The 11,573-nt window shown below is 34.3% G+C and overlaps 1 protein-coding gene and 1 pseudogene across 1 annotated transcript; both read left to right on the top strand.

Moving 5' to 3' along the window:
- The first annotated feature begins 416 nt into the window (after positions 1-416).
- Positions 417-4,012, top strand: LOC148205490 (2,3-bisphosphoglycerate-dependent phosphoglycerate mutase 1-like; annotated as a pseudogene).
- Positions 4,013-5,187: 1,175 nt separating this feature from the next.
- Positions 5,188-8,772, top strand: LOC148205491 (type I inositol polyphosphate 5-phosphatase 5-like). Its single transcript, XM_088111168.1, is given in 11 exon segments — positions 5,188-5,334; positions 5,446-5,548; positions 5,656-5,727; positions 6,270-6,360; positions 6,483-6,523; positions 6,526-6,586; positions 7,028-7,586; positions 7,695-7,888; positions 7,989-8,097; positions 8,192-8,340; positions 8,435-8,772. Coding segments are annotated over 11 exon segments (1,746 nt in total). The 3' UTR covers positions 8,655-8,772.
- The last annotated feature ends 2,801 nt before the right edge of the window (positions 8,773-11,573 follow it).

Consider the following 11,573-nt stretch of genomic DNA (forward strand, 5'->3'; position numbering starts at 1 on the left):
TTCAAATATAGTCTATGCAGACTACATTCCACCTTTACATCCATGAAAAAAGTGAGAGGAGATTTTAGTGACAGTTTCTAACCATTTTTTTTCTAAATCTTTTAATTATTTAATTTCTAAAAATTAAAAATATATTATTTACATATATTTCTTATTGTTTTTACTATCAGTTAAAAGTTATAGAAATAACTCAATAAATAAAATTTGATATTCACACATTTTAACTATTAATAAACCATACATAAAAAATATTGCTAAAATTATGCTATTAACTTTTCTAAATAAATTATTAGAAGATGCTTCCGGTAGATTTTTTATAATTTTTTTTCACTAAATATATTCTAATTTATCAATAAAATAGTTGGTTAAAAAGGAAAAAGTGCGGGATTGGTCCCATTGTCAACACGGAACGGCGTCGTAGTCTTTTCCCCGCAACCCTCGCTCGGTCTTCTTCTTGTATTCTGTTTTGGGGTCATTCTCAAATCTCACTGTCACACTATCAATTTCTTGTCTTCTTCTTTCTGCAAACCGCACTTCTAAAATTTTGTTCACTCCACCATTGTCAAGTTGTCAGTATCTTTTTATTCTGCATTTGGTTTCCTCGTTATTATTGTTAATATTCCTTCCTTTCGTTCTTCACGGTGTGGAAATATCAATAGGTGTTCTCTTCTTTCAGAATGATGGCTGCTACTTTCAAATGCCAACCTACAGGACTTCACGGTTCTTGCATTGATGCGGCGGCGCCTCGATCTTCTGGAAACTTCGGAAGGTTTTACTCAATGCGATTCGCGTGCAACACTCGCTGCAATACATTGCGTCACGTTCATACACCACTCTCCATTTCCCACGACTCATCAAGTAAGAAGTTGTTTTTCTTGGTTACTTTATTTATTTCTACCCAACGAACTTTGATATTACCACATATATGTGATTCTTGATATGAAAAATATGAAAAATGTAAACTGTGTTTTTTTTATTACTGAATAAGACCGAAGGTCGTGGTGCCGTGCTATATTTTCTTGGTTGTGGGTGTTATGACATTGATTGTTTTATAGCTGAGAGTTCTTTGATATTGATTCGTCATGGGGAGTCTTTGTGGAATGAGAAGAACTTGTTCACCGGATGTTGCGATGTGCCGTTGACCCAGAGAGGTGTAGAGGAAGCCATTGAAGCTGGAAAGAGGATTAGCTTTATACCGGTTGATATGATTTTCACGTCTGCACTGATTCGAGCGCAGATGACGGCTATGCTTGCAATGACGCAGCACCTCCAAAAGAAGGTAGTGACGCCACTTATGCCAGTAGATATTGGTATTTTGTATGCCTGTAAAATATTTTTAGAATCAGGATTTCTTAACCCCATCTTTGCTGTATAGATTCCTATTATCATCCATAATGAGAATGAAGAGGCAACAACTTGGACTCGAGTTTACAGCGAAAAAAACCACCAAGCAATCTATTCCAGTTATTACTGCTTGGGAGTTGAATGAAAGAATGTGTGCAGCTATGAATCCCTGCCTTTGTTTCCTGTTCATAGAATATGTTCAATGAATTTTAGAAGGAGAGATCATTCTTCTTTTTCTATTTCTTCAGGTATGGGGAGTTACAAGGTCTTAATAAACAGGAGACTGCAGAAAGATATGGGAAGGAGAAAGTGCATGAATGGCGTAGGAGTTTTGACATTCCTCCTCCGAAGGGCGAGAGCCTGGAAATGTGTTCACAGAGAGCTGTTTCATATTTTAAAGATTTTGTAAGGGTGTTGATTTCCTTATTCTTTAATGTCAAAGATTAATGTTAGATTTGTACGACATTGATAACTTGCTGGGGATTGAAACATTTTAAATTGCTCCGAGAGATGATTCTGAAAACAATGTGGTGTAGATTGAACCCCAATTAAAATCAGGAAAGCACGTTATGGTTGCTGCTCATGGAAACTCATTGAGGTCCATTATAATGTATCTTGACAGATTAACCTCCCAAGAGGTAGTATCCTGCAGTTCTTATGAATGCGTCCATCTCATTTACGTAAAATTTTCTTTGGTATCTAATAAAACAGAAATGTGATTGAACTTTACTTGTCTGTGGACAAACAGGTCACTACTTTAGAATTATCAACTGGCGTACCGTTGCTTTACATATATAAAGAGGGGGAGTATATGAGTAGAGGAAGTCCTGTGGGGCCCACAGAAGCTGGTGTTTATGCATACACTCAGGTGTGTGATTCTTTTGCTGGTATTTATTTACCTGGTGTTATTGGTGCGATGAAATTAACAATGAATGCTACTCAAATTAACGAGGGATCATTGCTATGTGAGGGTTGGTAGTGTTTAGGAAACGTGAAATCACCATCTGCTTCAATCCGTGACATATGATTGTGTTGCAGCTTTTGGATATTTTTCTTTTTCCTGTTGGCTAACAGACACTTGTAATAGATAAAATTTTGTAGTTTTTCTAGTGCTCTATTTCCCCCTGTAGTTATTGGAACCAAGTTATGTGCTAATGCAAAACATCTGCCAATGGGCGCATAGTTTTGCCAATGACCAAACCTTTAAGATTTGGATGTTATATGATGAAATCAGAGGTTCGATCCTCCACAAGGCCTCCCATCTCCCTTTTCTACCTAGGTTTTGCGTTTTGATTGTTTGTTTATATAGAACCTTATCAAGACTCATCACAAGTGTCGAGTCACTCCATTTTATGGTTGCTTTTTGTTTGAGAAGTGGAAATGATCTCCACGCACGAGTTGAAGTGAAAAATCAACGCCTCAACACAACAAACAGGGATGGATCTAGAAAACATCTGTGGAGGGACAAAAGTAACGAACTTGGCATGCATAATTGTATATTTACATTAATGGGTTAGGACTGAATATTTCTTCTTAATATACAAAAATAAAAAACAAGTTTACATATATAATTGAAAAAACGACCTTTCACTTCTCATTCCATCCATCCTTGACAAGTTTTTTCATTTGTGATTTTTGAAAGGAAGCTTGAAACTTTGCATCTTTACAATGTGAAATTATAATTAACTAATTGAATTCTCACACATGGAAAAGAATAATCTTTACCATTACCACCGATCACCTAGATTAGCTAGTGGATGGGTCTAGCTCAAGTAGAGGAGTGTTAACTGAGTTCGAGTTCCTTAGAATGCAGCTGAATTAAATCATGGGTGAAGAGTTTTATTGTTCGTGGCGATCACACTCAGCTCGACCTAGATTAGTCTAATGCCTTATGTGATGTCTTAATTGCATATCCCAAATTTTGTAAGATGCTGTAGGCAATGTCATGTTTTACAGTTTGTCTTAAATTTTGCTGCTTCTGTTTACTGTCTGTGTCTTTAACTACTTGAGATATTTTTTTTCGTCAACCTATCTGATATTAACCATGTTGTATGTTGTCATTTGTATGTACAGAGTTTAGCTGTCTACAGACAACAGTTAGATGAAATGTCTCCTTGATCGTGCTTTTATGAAAGATCAAAATGGTATGCCGCGATAGTCGATGGCAATTTATATTTTTATATGCACAATTGGTCTATATATTGAATCCCCTTATAAGCTTGATTGATAAATTGAACGTTGATCACTGAGTATACTGATGTAAATATCTGCAGGTATAATTGTTGATAATCATTTTGGTGGATGGCTTTCGGGGTTTGGCCTTTCAATAGATACAAAATTCTCTCTGCATACTCTCTACACTGAAAGTTATTGGAAAGAATTGACCAATCGGTGACAGTTTCAAATCTGTGAACTGCATGGCAAAACATGCCCTGAAATCATCCGTATTGTAGCAATGCGAGTAGCCCCTGCACAACTTTGGTTAGAGAGAGAAAAAATGAAAACAGGATTAGTAAATGGTAATGTAACTCTAGAAATAGTTTGTCTGAATGGGAGCGAACTTATAGGTATAGCTGCCATGATTTCTAACATATCTAGGAAATTAATTAGCGGCGAAGGAATGAGAACAATATAAATGAATTCAAATATTTTTCAAAACGATTCTTCATATGCTGTTGTTTTATAAGATGACATGGCCAAGTTATAGTAGTATGGAAGGACCAAAAATATTTAGAAAAAAAAAAACTCATGAAAAAACTGTTCTAATTTGAAACCGCTATATTTTAAAATCAGTAAAAAAAATATTTTTTTTAATAATTAAGACTATTTTAAATACTAATAATTTTTAGTTTATAAAATAGTATTTAATTTAGTCAATATAACTACTGATTAATTGTTATCTTATATTAGTTGTTATGTAGTAGTTTTCTTATATAATGTAGGTAAATAATTCTTTAAACCATCATATTATATCATATATTATAATCTATTATAACAAAGAAGATAATTCATCGTTACATGGTATTTGGTGAAACACTTGAATTAAAAAAATAGCATAACGTTTTATTTTTTTAGAAAACAGTAAATTAAAAATGGTAGGGTTTATTTTAAGGTATCATGGTATCTTGATGAAAAAAATAATAACTTTTTGGGAATATCATGCTCTCGTATTTAGTAAAAGTTTTTTCAAAAGAAATTATGAGGAATATTTTATCTCCTAGAATATTAATTCCTAACTGTTTTTTTCTTTTTCTAACAAAAAGAAGAGTGAGTGTGTTGAATTTCCATGAAAATGAAAGTCATTTTCTACAATGTTATCTATTCAACCTTCACTCTTCTGTATACGTTATAGATTATAATTACATATTTTTTAAAAATTACTAAATTTCAGCAAAACTTGTTTATAAAATAATATTATATATATATATAGAAATATTATTCACTTTGTGTTTTTCCCTTGACTATTGCCAACAGATATCTACAACATAGGGATGACGGTATGGTAAGGCACCCAGCTAATAAATCCAAAGTGTGTAATTTTTGGCTTATTTTGTTAACTGTTACTCAACCGTTTCATGCCTCTTTTTGCTCCTCTATCTCCCTCAACCTTAAGTGCCCCGAAAGATCCGCCGCCAAAATCTCATCCTTTTGACAACAAAAAAAAATGTACAACATACAAAACATATTCAATAATCGCACTTAATGAAACCAAGATTTCAAAAGGAAGAGACAAAAACAAAGTTTGTTCATGCACACGTTCTTATTGCTTTCTCAATGTTTCTACTTCTGAATGTGATGAACTAAAGATCATATTAAGGGCATGTTGCAAATACGAATGAATGAATGTCTTCGTCTACGGGTGCACGTTCTAAATCAAATGCTAACTTTGAAATGACCAAAGCTAATGAAGCTGCTGCCACCAGCCCTGTCAACACAACCACTGCATCAAATTTGCCAGATACCAGTGCCAAGAATGAGAAGAAAAAGAAGGTGTTTCTTTTTATGTTATAATTCATTCTTTCCATGCATTACGTTTTTCTTGTTTTTCAGTATAAGGGTATGGTGCATTTTTTCTTGACCCTTTTTCTTGTTTGGATGAAGTCTATCCTTCCGAAGATTTTCGGATCAAAGCGAAATGGGAGAAGCTCAGACGAAGAAGCAATCAAACCAGGCACGGAAGAAGATGATGGAGCTACTACTCTTGGTATTCATTGCATGCTTTCCTTTCTTTTTTTCCATAGAAAATCTAAATTTCCATGTTTTATGGTTTCACTTTGATTAATTTTATTTACATATGTTTTGCATGGAAAGACTTGGAGAAGATTGAGACAAGAAAAAAAGCATTTTTGGAAGCTGCCCCCATCATGAGAAAAAGTTTCTCAGGTACTAGTTTATGCATTGCCCCAACAAACACATAATTTTTACATTCTCGAAAAACAACATAATTTCTTTTTTTCTTTAATTACAAAAACATGAGCTTTAGAAATCAATTTCAACTTGTCAAGTTATTTCAGAATTATTCTCGTGTCTTATTTTGAGGAACAATCAATCTTTAATAAATATGTCGAAGAATAATTTAAAATATTGAATAAATCTAAATATACTCAAAATTGGGGCTTTAGTATGAATTGAAAAAATTATAGGTCAACTCTAGATTCTGAATCCAACTTGCAAAAATCAAAGTACCTATCAAACAGTAAGAAATCTTCTTCGTGTAATCTTGTATTATTTTGGTAGCTTACCTAACAGCAATGAAATTTTGGTTATTGGCAACATGTTTTCTAATCTGGGGAATTTTTCTTGTTTGATCTGCACCATAAACTCTTCACTCTTGCAATGTAAACGTCATGCAATTATAGATTTGTCAGAGAATGATGACATGAAAAAAAAATAGACCATTGTTTTAATTTCTTATCAACTCACAGAAAGGGAGACTAGCCCAGGAATCGAAGGCCTAAATTTGTCCACTTTTGAACGCCCTGTGATGGCTCCAGAAACTGAATTGCAGAGTTTCAGGTATGTGGGAATTTATTTTCGATTCAAGGCTTCATTCACAATTTGTTTTGTTGCCTGAAATAGTCAAACTCACATGCAATCTTCATTTTCATGTTATGCCATTTTGGTTACGTGATTTCCAGGATCTTCGTTGCAACGTGGAATGTGGGAGGAAAGTCACCAAATTTGATCTCAACCTTCAAGATTTCTTCTTAGTAGAAGGCTCCGCGGATATATATGTCTTGGGGTACGAAAATGCAAGAAGTAACATTTTCACTTTAGCTCAGTAGTGTAAATATATGGTTATTTATGAACTAAATTCTAATAGTTGTACTGTCGTTTCTCAGCAACACTAATTGTATTAGTAGTAGTGATTCGCTTCCATGGTTTATTGTGAACTTTTGCTTTTCTAGTTTTTGTAATAAGGACATTAACAAAGTTAACAATAGGAATAATTCATGGAAACATATTACTATGGAGCTGGATACTGATCTGAAGAAAAAAGAAGATATTAGTTATTGTTAAGAAGATATTTAGAAGTAAATCCAGACCAAACCAGACCAACAAGTGATGCAAATATGTTATTGTACTAATAAATAAAGTCTTTTTGAATGTTTTTCCTTCTTTCTGCTGTTTTGTTCTCAAATTAATACAAATTGATGTTACATGAAATACTTTATATGTTCAGTTTCCAGGAAATTGTTCCTCTGAGTGCTGGGAATGTTTTAGTAATAGAAGACAACGAACCTGCAGCAAGGTGGTTGGCTTTGATAAGTCAAGCACTAAACAGACCAAGAAATGAATACAGTGATTCTTCAGACTCGGGAACTGGGTCCAAAAGCAATAGTAGTTCGAAGGATTCAAAGTCCCCGGCAAGTTTGAATTTCTTTCAGAAGCCTTCTCTTAAAGTTATCAGTAAAAACTTCAGGGCAGAGGGTAGCAGCCTCCTTAAGGCTTGCAATTGTCCCGTGGATTCTCCATCCAGGGAGAGACGAAGGGCGAGAAAGTACAGTGACCCTATGAACAAGTTAGACTCTGAGCTTCATGGTGATGAAACCGTGGAAGAGTTGCTTTCAATCACAGAACTACCCTCTTCTCCTAGCACATGCAGATACTCCCTTATATCAAGTAAGCAAATGGTTGGGATTTTTCTCACCATATGGACTAAGAAGGAATTAGTGCCTCACATTGGACATCTTAGAGTGGATTCTGTTGGGAGAGGGATCATGGGTTGCTTAGGTAACAAGGTAAACATATAAAACATGTTACATAGCCACTGATGAATATTCATGTTATTTTGGTCATGTACTGCTATGAAGACTAATGGTGCACATGGAATGAATAATTGATTGCAGGGGTGTATATCAATGAGCATGTCATTACATCAAACAAGTTTTTGTTTCGTCTGTAGTCACTTGGCTTCTGGGGAGAAAGACGGCGACGAGTTGAAGAGAAATTCTGATGTAGCCGAGATCCTCAAAAGCACCCAATTTCCTAGGATTTGCAAGAATCCGTGTCGTCGTGCGCCAGACAGAATTGTTGACCATGAGTGAGTTACTATCACGGATATTTCACTTATGAGTTCTTTATACAACACATAATTTGCACATGTCATTGTAAATTCTAATCACTTCCACCCTGTTTTGCAGTCGAATAATATGGCTTGGAGATTTGAATTATCGGGTGGCTTTGAGTTACGAAGAAACAAGGGTTCTATTGGAGGATAACGACTGGGACACTTTGTTAGAGAAAGATCAGGTGTGTCCATCCATTCATAGTCTATCAACACAGTCAATAGTTCAATGACATTCATATACTGAGAAAAAACTGACTTGAATTTCATTGTGTGCAGTTAAACATGGAAAGAGACGCAGGAAGGGTTTTTAGCGGTTTCAAAGAGGGGAGGATTGTTTTTGCTCCCACTTACAAGTACTCACAAAATTCAGACTCTTACGCTGGTGAAACTGTCAAATCAAAGAAAAAACGTCGAACACCTGCATGGTATTGCTGCATCTCTCTTTGTTCTTATAACATGTAAATGAATAGAGATAAACCAAAATCTTGACAATGGTGTGTTGAATTGCATATATGTCAGGTGTGACAGAATATTATGGCGTGGCAATGGCATTGATCAATTATCATATATTCGAGGAGAGTCAAGGTTTTCTGACCACAGACCTGTTTGTGCTGTGTTTTCTGTGGATGTGGAAGTAAGAAGCAGAAACAACAGGTTTAGGAAGGGTTACTCATACACAAGCCCAAGACCGGAATACGAAGACTTCATACCTCAAAGGCATAGTTTCTACGATTATTAATTTGTGCATCAAATCAAAGCTTGTATATTTTCTTTAGGGTCTACAGAGGAATTGTTTCTCACCTCTTTTTATTTCCTTTATGTTTTCTTCCCGCACTCACCAAGCCGACCATAGCTAGTTATTAGAGTCCTAACATTATAACAGTAAATACAAGTGACTGCAATCCTTGTTATGACATATAGAGATCAATGTAAATAGAGTTTAACTATTCATTGACTGCCAAACATAAAATTAACAAGAAAAGCTAATAGTATCTGTGCAAAGCTAAAGGCTGTCTTTTGTTACATAAGGAGATGATGTCTTACTACATGATATTTAAATAATTAATTAGTAAAATAATTAGTAGTATTTGTGGTGTATCTTGCTCTGAACTCAAAGTAGTGTCTTGCAAGTCATTAAGGAGATGTATGTAGGAAGTTGCATCCAACTCATCTTTTTGAAGGAGAGTGGCATGTATTTTGTAATGGCAATTGGAGCATTTTCGTCAAATTTGACCTTTCTTTCCACCACTCACGTAAGCTGTCAGAAGAGCCTGTCACTGGCCCACCCTTCTCAGGGATAATCCCATAGACAAAACCTTGAGCATTGCAAACTTCCATGATCTTCACCACGTATTTAAGGATTGAATCTTGTGCTCTTGACAACTTCTTCCACCTAGAAGCTTCTTGTTTTGCTTCTTGGTCTTGCTCTCCTTTAGCTTCTGCAACAGGATTCCGTCCTTCCACGTTCTCTTCTTAAGCTCAACATTTAGTTGATCTCTTCTTCTTTTTCTTCATTTTCTTCATCAAAAGGGTTGATTTGTTCGTGAATCTCCACCATGGTTCCTGCGAATTCACACTTGCTTCTTCAAATTGGTGATGTGAGAAAAAGTTGTTTTCTTTAGCACTTGAAATACACTTTTATATATTAAGGATACAAGATATGCATGGATGTTGAAAAAACATGTGTACTTAATTATATACACGAGTGGAGATACTAGAATGCGGTGGTAGAAAGATAGGATCCAGTCTGAAAATTAAGCTTAGAAATTAAAACGAAATGCATTAAGAGATTAGGACAGGAAAAGCAGTTTGAAAGGTAGTAAGTGTTGTAGTGTGGTGAATTACCTGGGGAATTGGAACTGTAAGTGCCGCGTGTTGGGCATAGAATAGGAGGCTATTTTGGTGGATAATATTGATGCAATTTTTTGTATTTAATGTATGTAAGTGACAACATGAGCATATGCAAAACTGCATGGAAAATTTGAACGTTGATGGCGGTGGTGACCATGGAATAGTGATGATGATGAATATAGCTTGAGCTGGGTACAGTGGACGACTGATATGTGTGCAATATGATATTGAATATAATAGGTTAACAATTTTTTTTAACTTTGATAATAATTTATATGTCACTATTTGATCAATAGTTACTGTCTAGACTATTTTTTTGTCAGGCTTTCATTTTGAGGCTTTGCGTGATAGATTATGTAATCAAACAACCTATTGTTACCACTTAAGGCAATAACTATGACTTTGAAAAACATAACTGGCAAGGGAGAAAGGACAAACATCAAAAGTCAAAAAAGAAAAGACAAACATCAAAAGTTAAAAAAAAAATTCTTATCTACTATGTTCTTTTGACTAGTTTTTCTAGACGCTATTCCTACAATTTTTGTCCCTCCAACTTAAAGAAACATTAATTATTAAGGACTATCATCTACTTACAGTTTTATATTTTTCCTTCACACCTTAACACACTCTTCCTTTACAACTTTCTAACTAGTAGAAAATCATCAACCATCTACTGCTAGTTTAAAACTTTTTAACCAAACATCTATTAGACAACCATTTTATCTCACATTAAAATTAGATGTTGATATGCTAATATTAGAGTTCTCAACTTCATGTCTGAGTTAGTTTTAGTTCATTTTTTAAAAAATCCATTTATAGGAGACTCTTTCAAATGAAGAGAAAAAAAAAATTAACATTCAAAATTCTCTCTTAAGTAAATTAAGTTCAGGATTAAATTAAATTTGAATCTAGTACAAAACTTTAATCAATTTTTAGCAACAATATTATTGATATATACGTATAAAGTTATATATTTTATTAGCAAGTATTGTAATTTTAATATATTTAAATCAATACTTTTATATCATACTTATTATTATATTATTAAATAAAATATATAATATATAATTTAATACAATTATTGGCTATAATTTATTTGGTGATTAATTATTATCATGTGTTTTGTTGTAAGTTGATTAGACGAACTTAAACAATTTTTAATAATGGTTGGAGGGTTCTTTTCAAAACTCTTCCTTAACCAATTAGATGGTAGAGGTTCGATTAAAACATTTCCTTAATCGTTCATGAGTGTTCCATCAGTAAGAGTTCAAATAGAACTCTTCCTTAATTGATGGGCTAAAAGGTGCGATAGGGTTCAATGGGGTGAATTATTCCTTAACTGACTATGTAATTGGTTCAGTAGGAGTTCGTTGGTTGAAGTCTTCCCAAACTGATTAGTAGAATCTTCATCAAGAAAGAAGAAAGAGACATAATCATGACTTGAAATTACTTGTTTTTATTAATTAACATGTTACCCAATAGTTACACTTAAATCAACTAAAGTAAAATTTGAGGTGTGTGACCTTCCAGGTATTTGGAATGGCCTTGCCACTCAGGTATTGAAGTCGATAGGTGTCGTTCTTGATGTCTTCTACTATCTTGAACGATCCCTCCCAATTTGACACAAGCTTTCGATGTGAAGACTTTTTCCTTATGTTATCGTGTTTCTCCATACCAAGTCTCCCTTGATGAAACTCATCGGCTTTACTTAAGTGTTGAACCTTTGCATGACGATCCTCTTACAAGCTTCATTCTGGATAGTTGTATTCTCCATCTACCTAGTTGCAATGTTGAGTTTGGCTCTAAG

Source organism: Vigna umbellata, chromosome 1 (assembly GCF_029865625.1).
Source record: "Vigna umbellata cultivar VRB3 chromosome 1, Vumbellata_1.0, whole genome shotgun sequence".
Lineage (NCBI taxonomy): Eukaryota > Viridiplantae > Streptophyta > Magnoliopsida > Fabales > Fabaceae > Vigna > Vigna umbellata.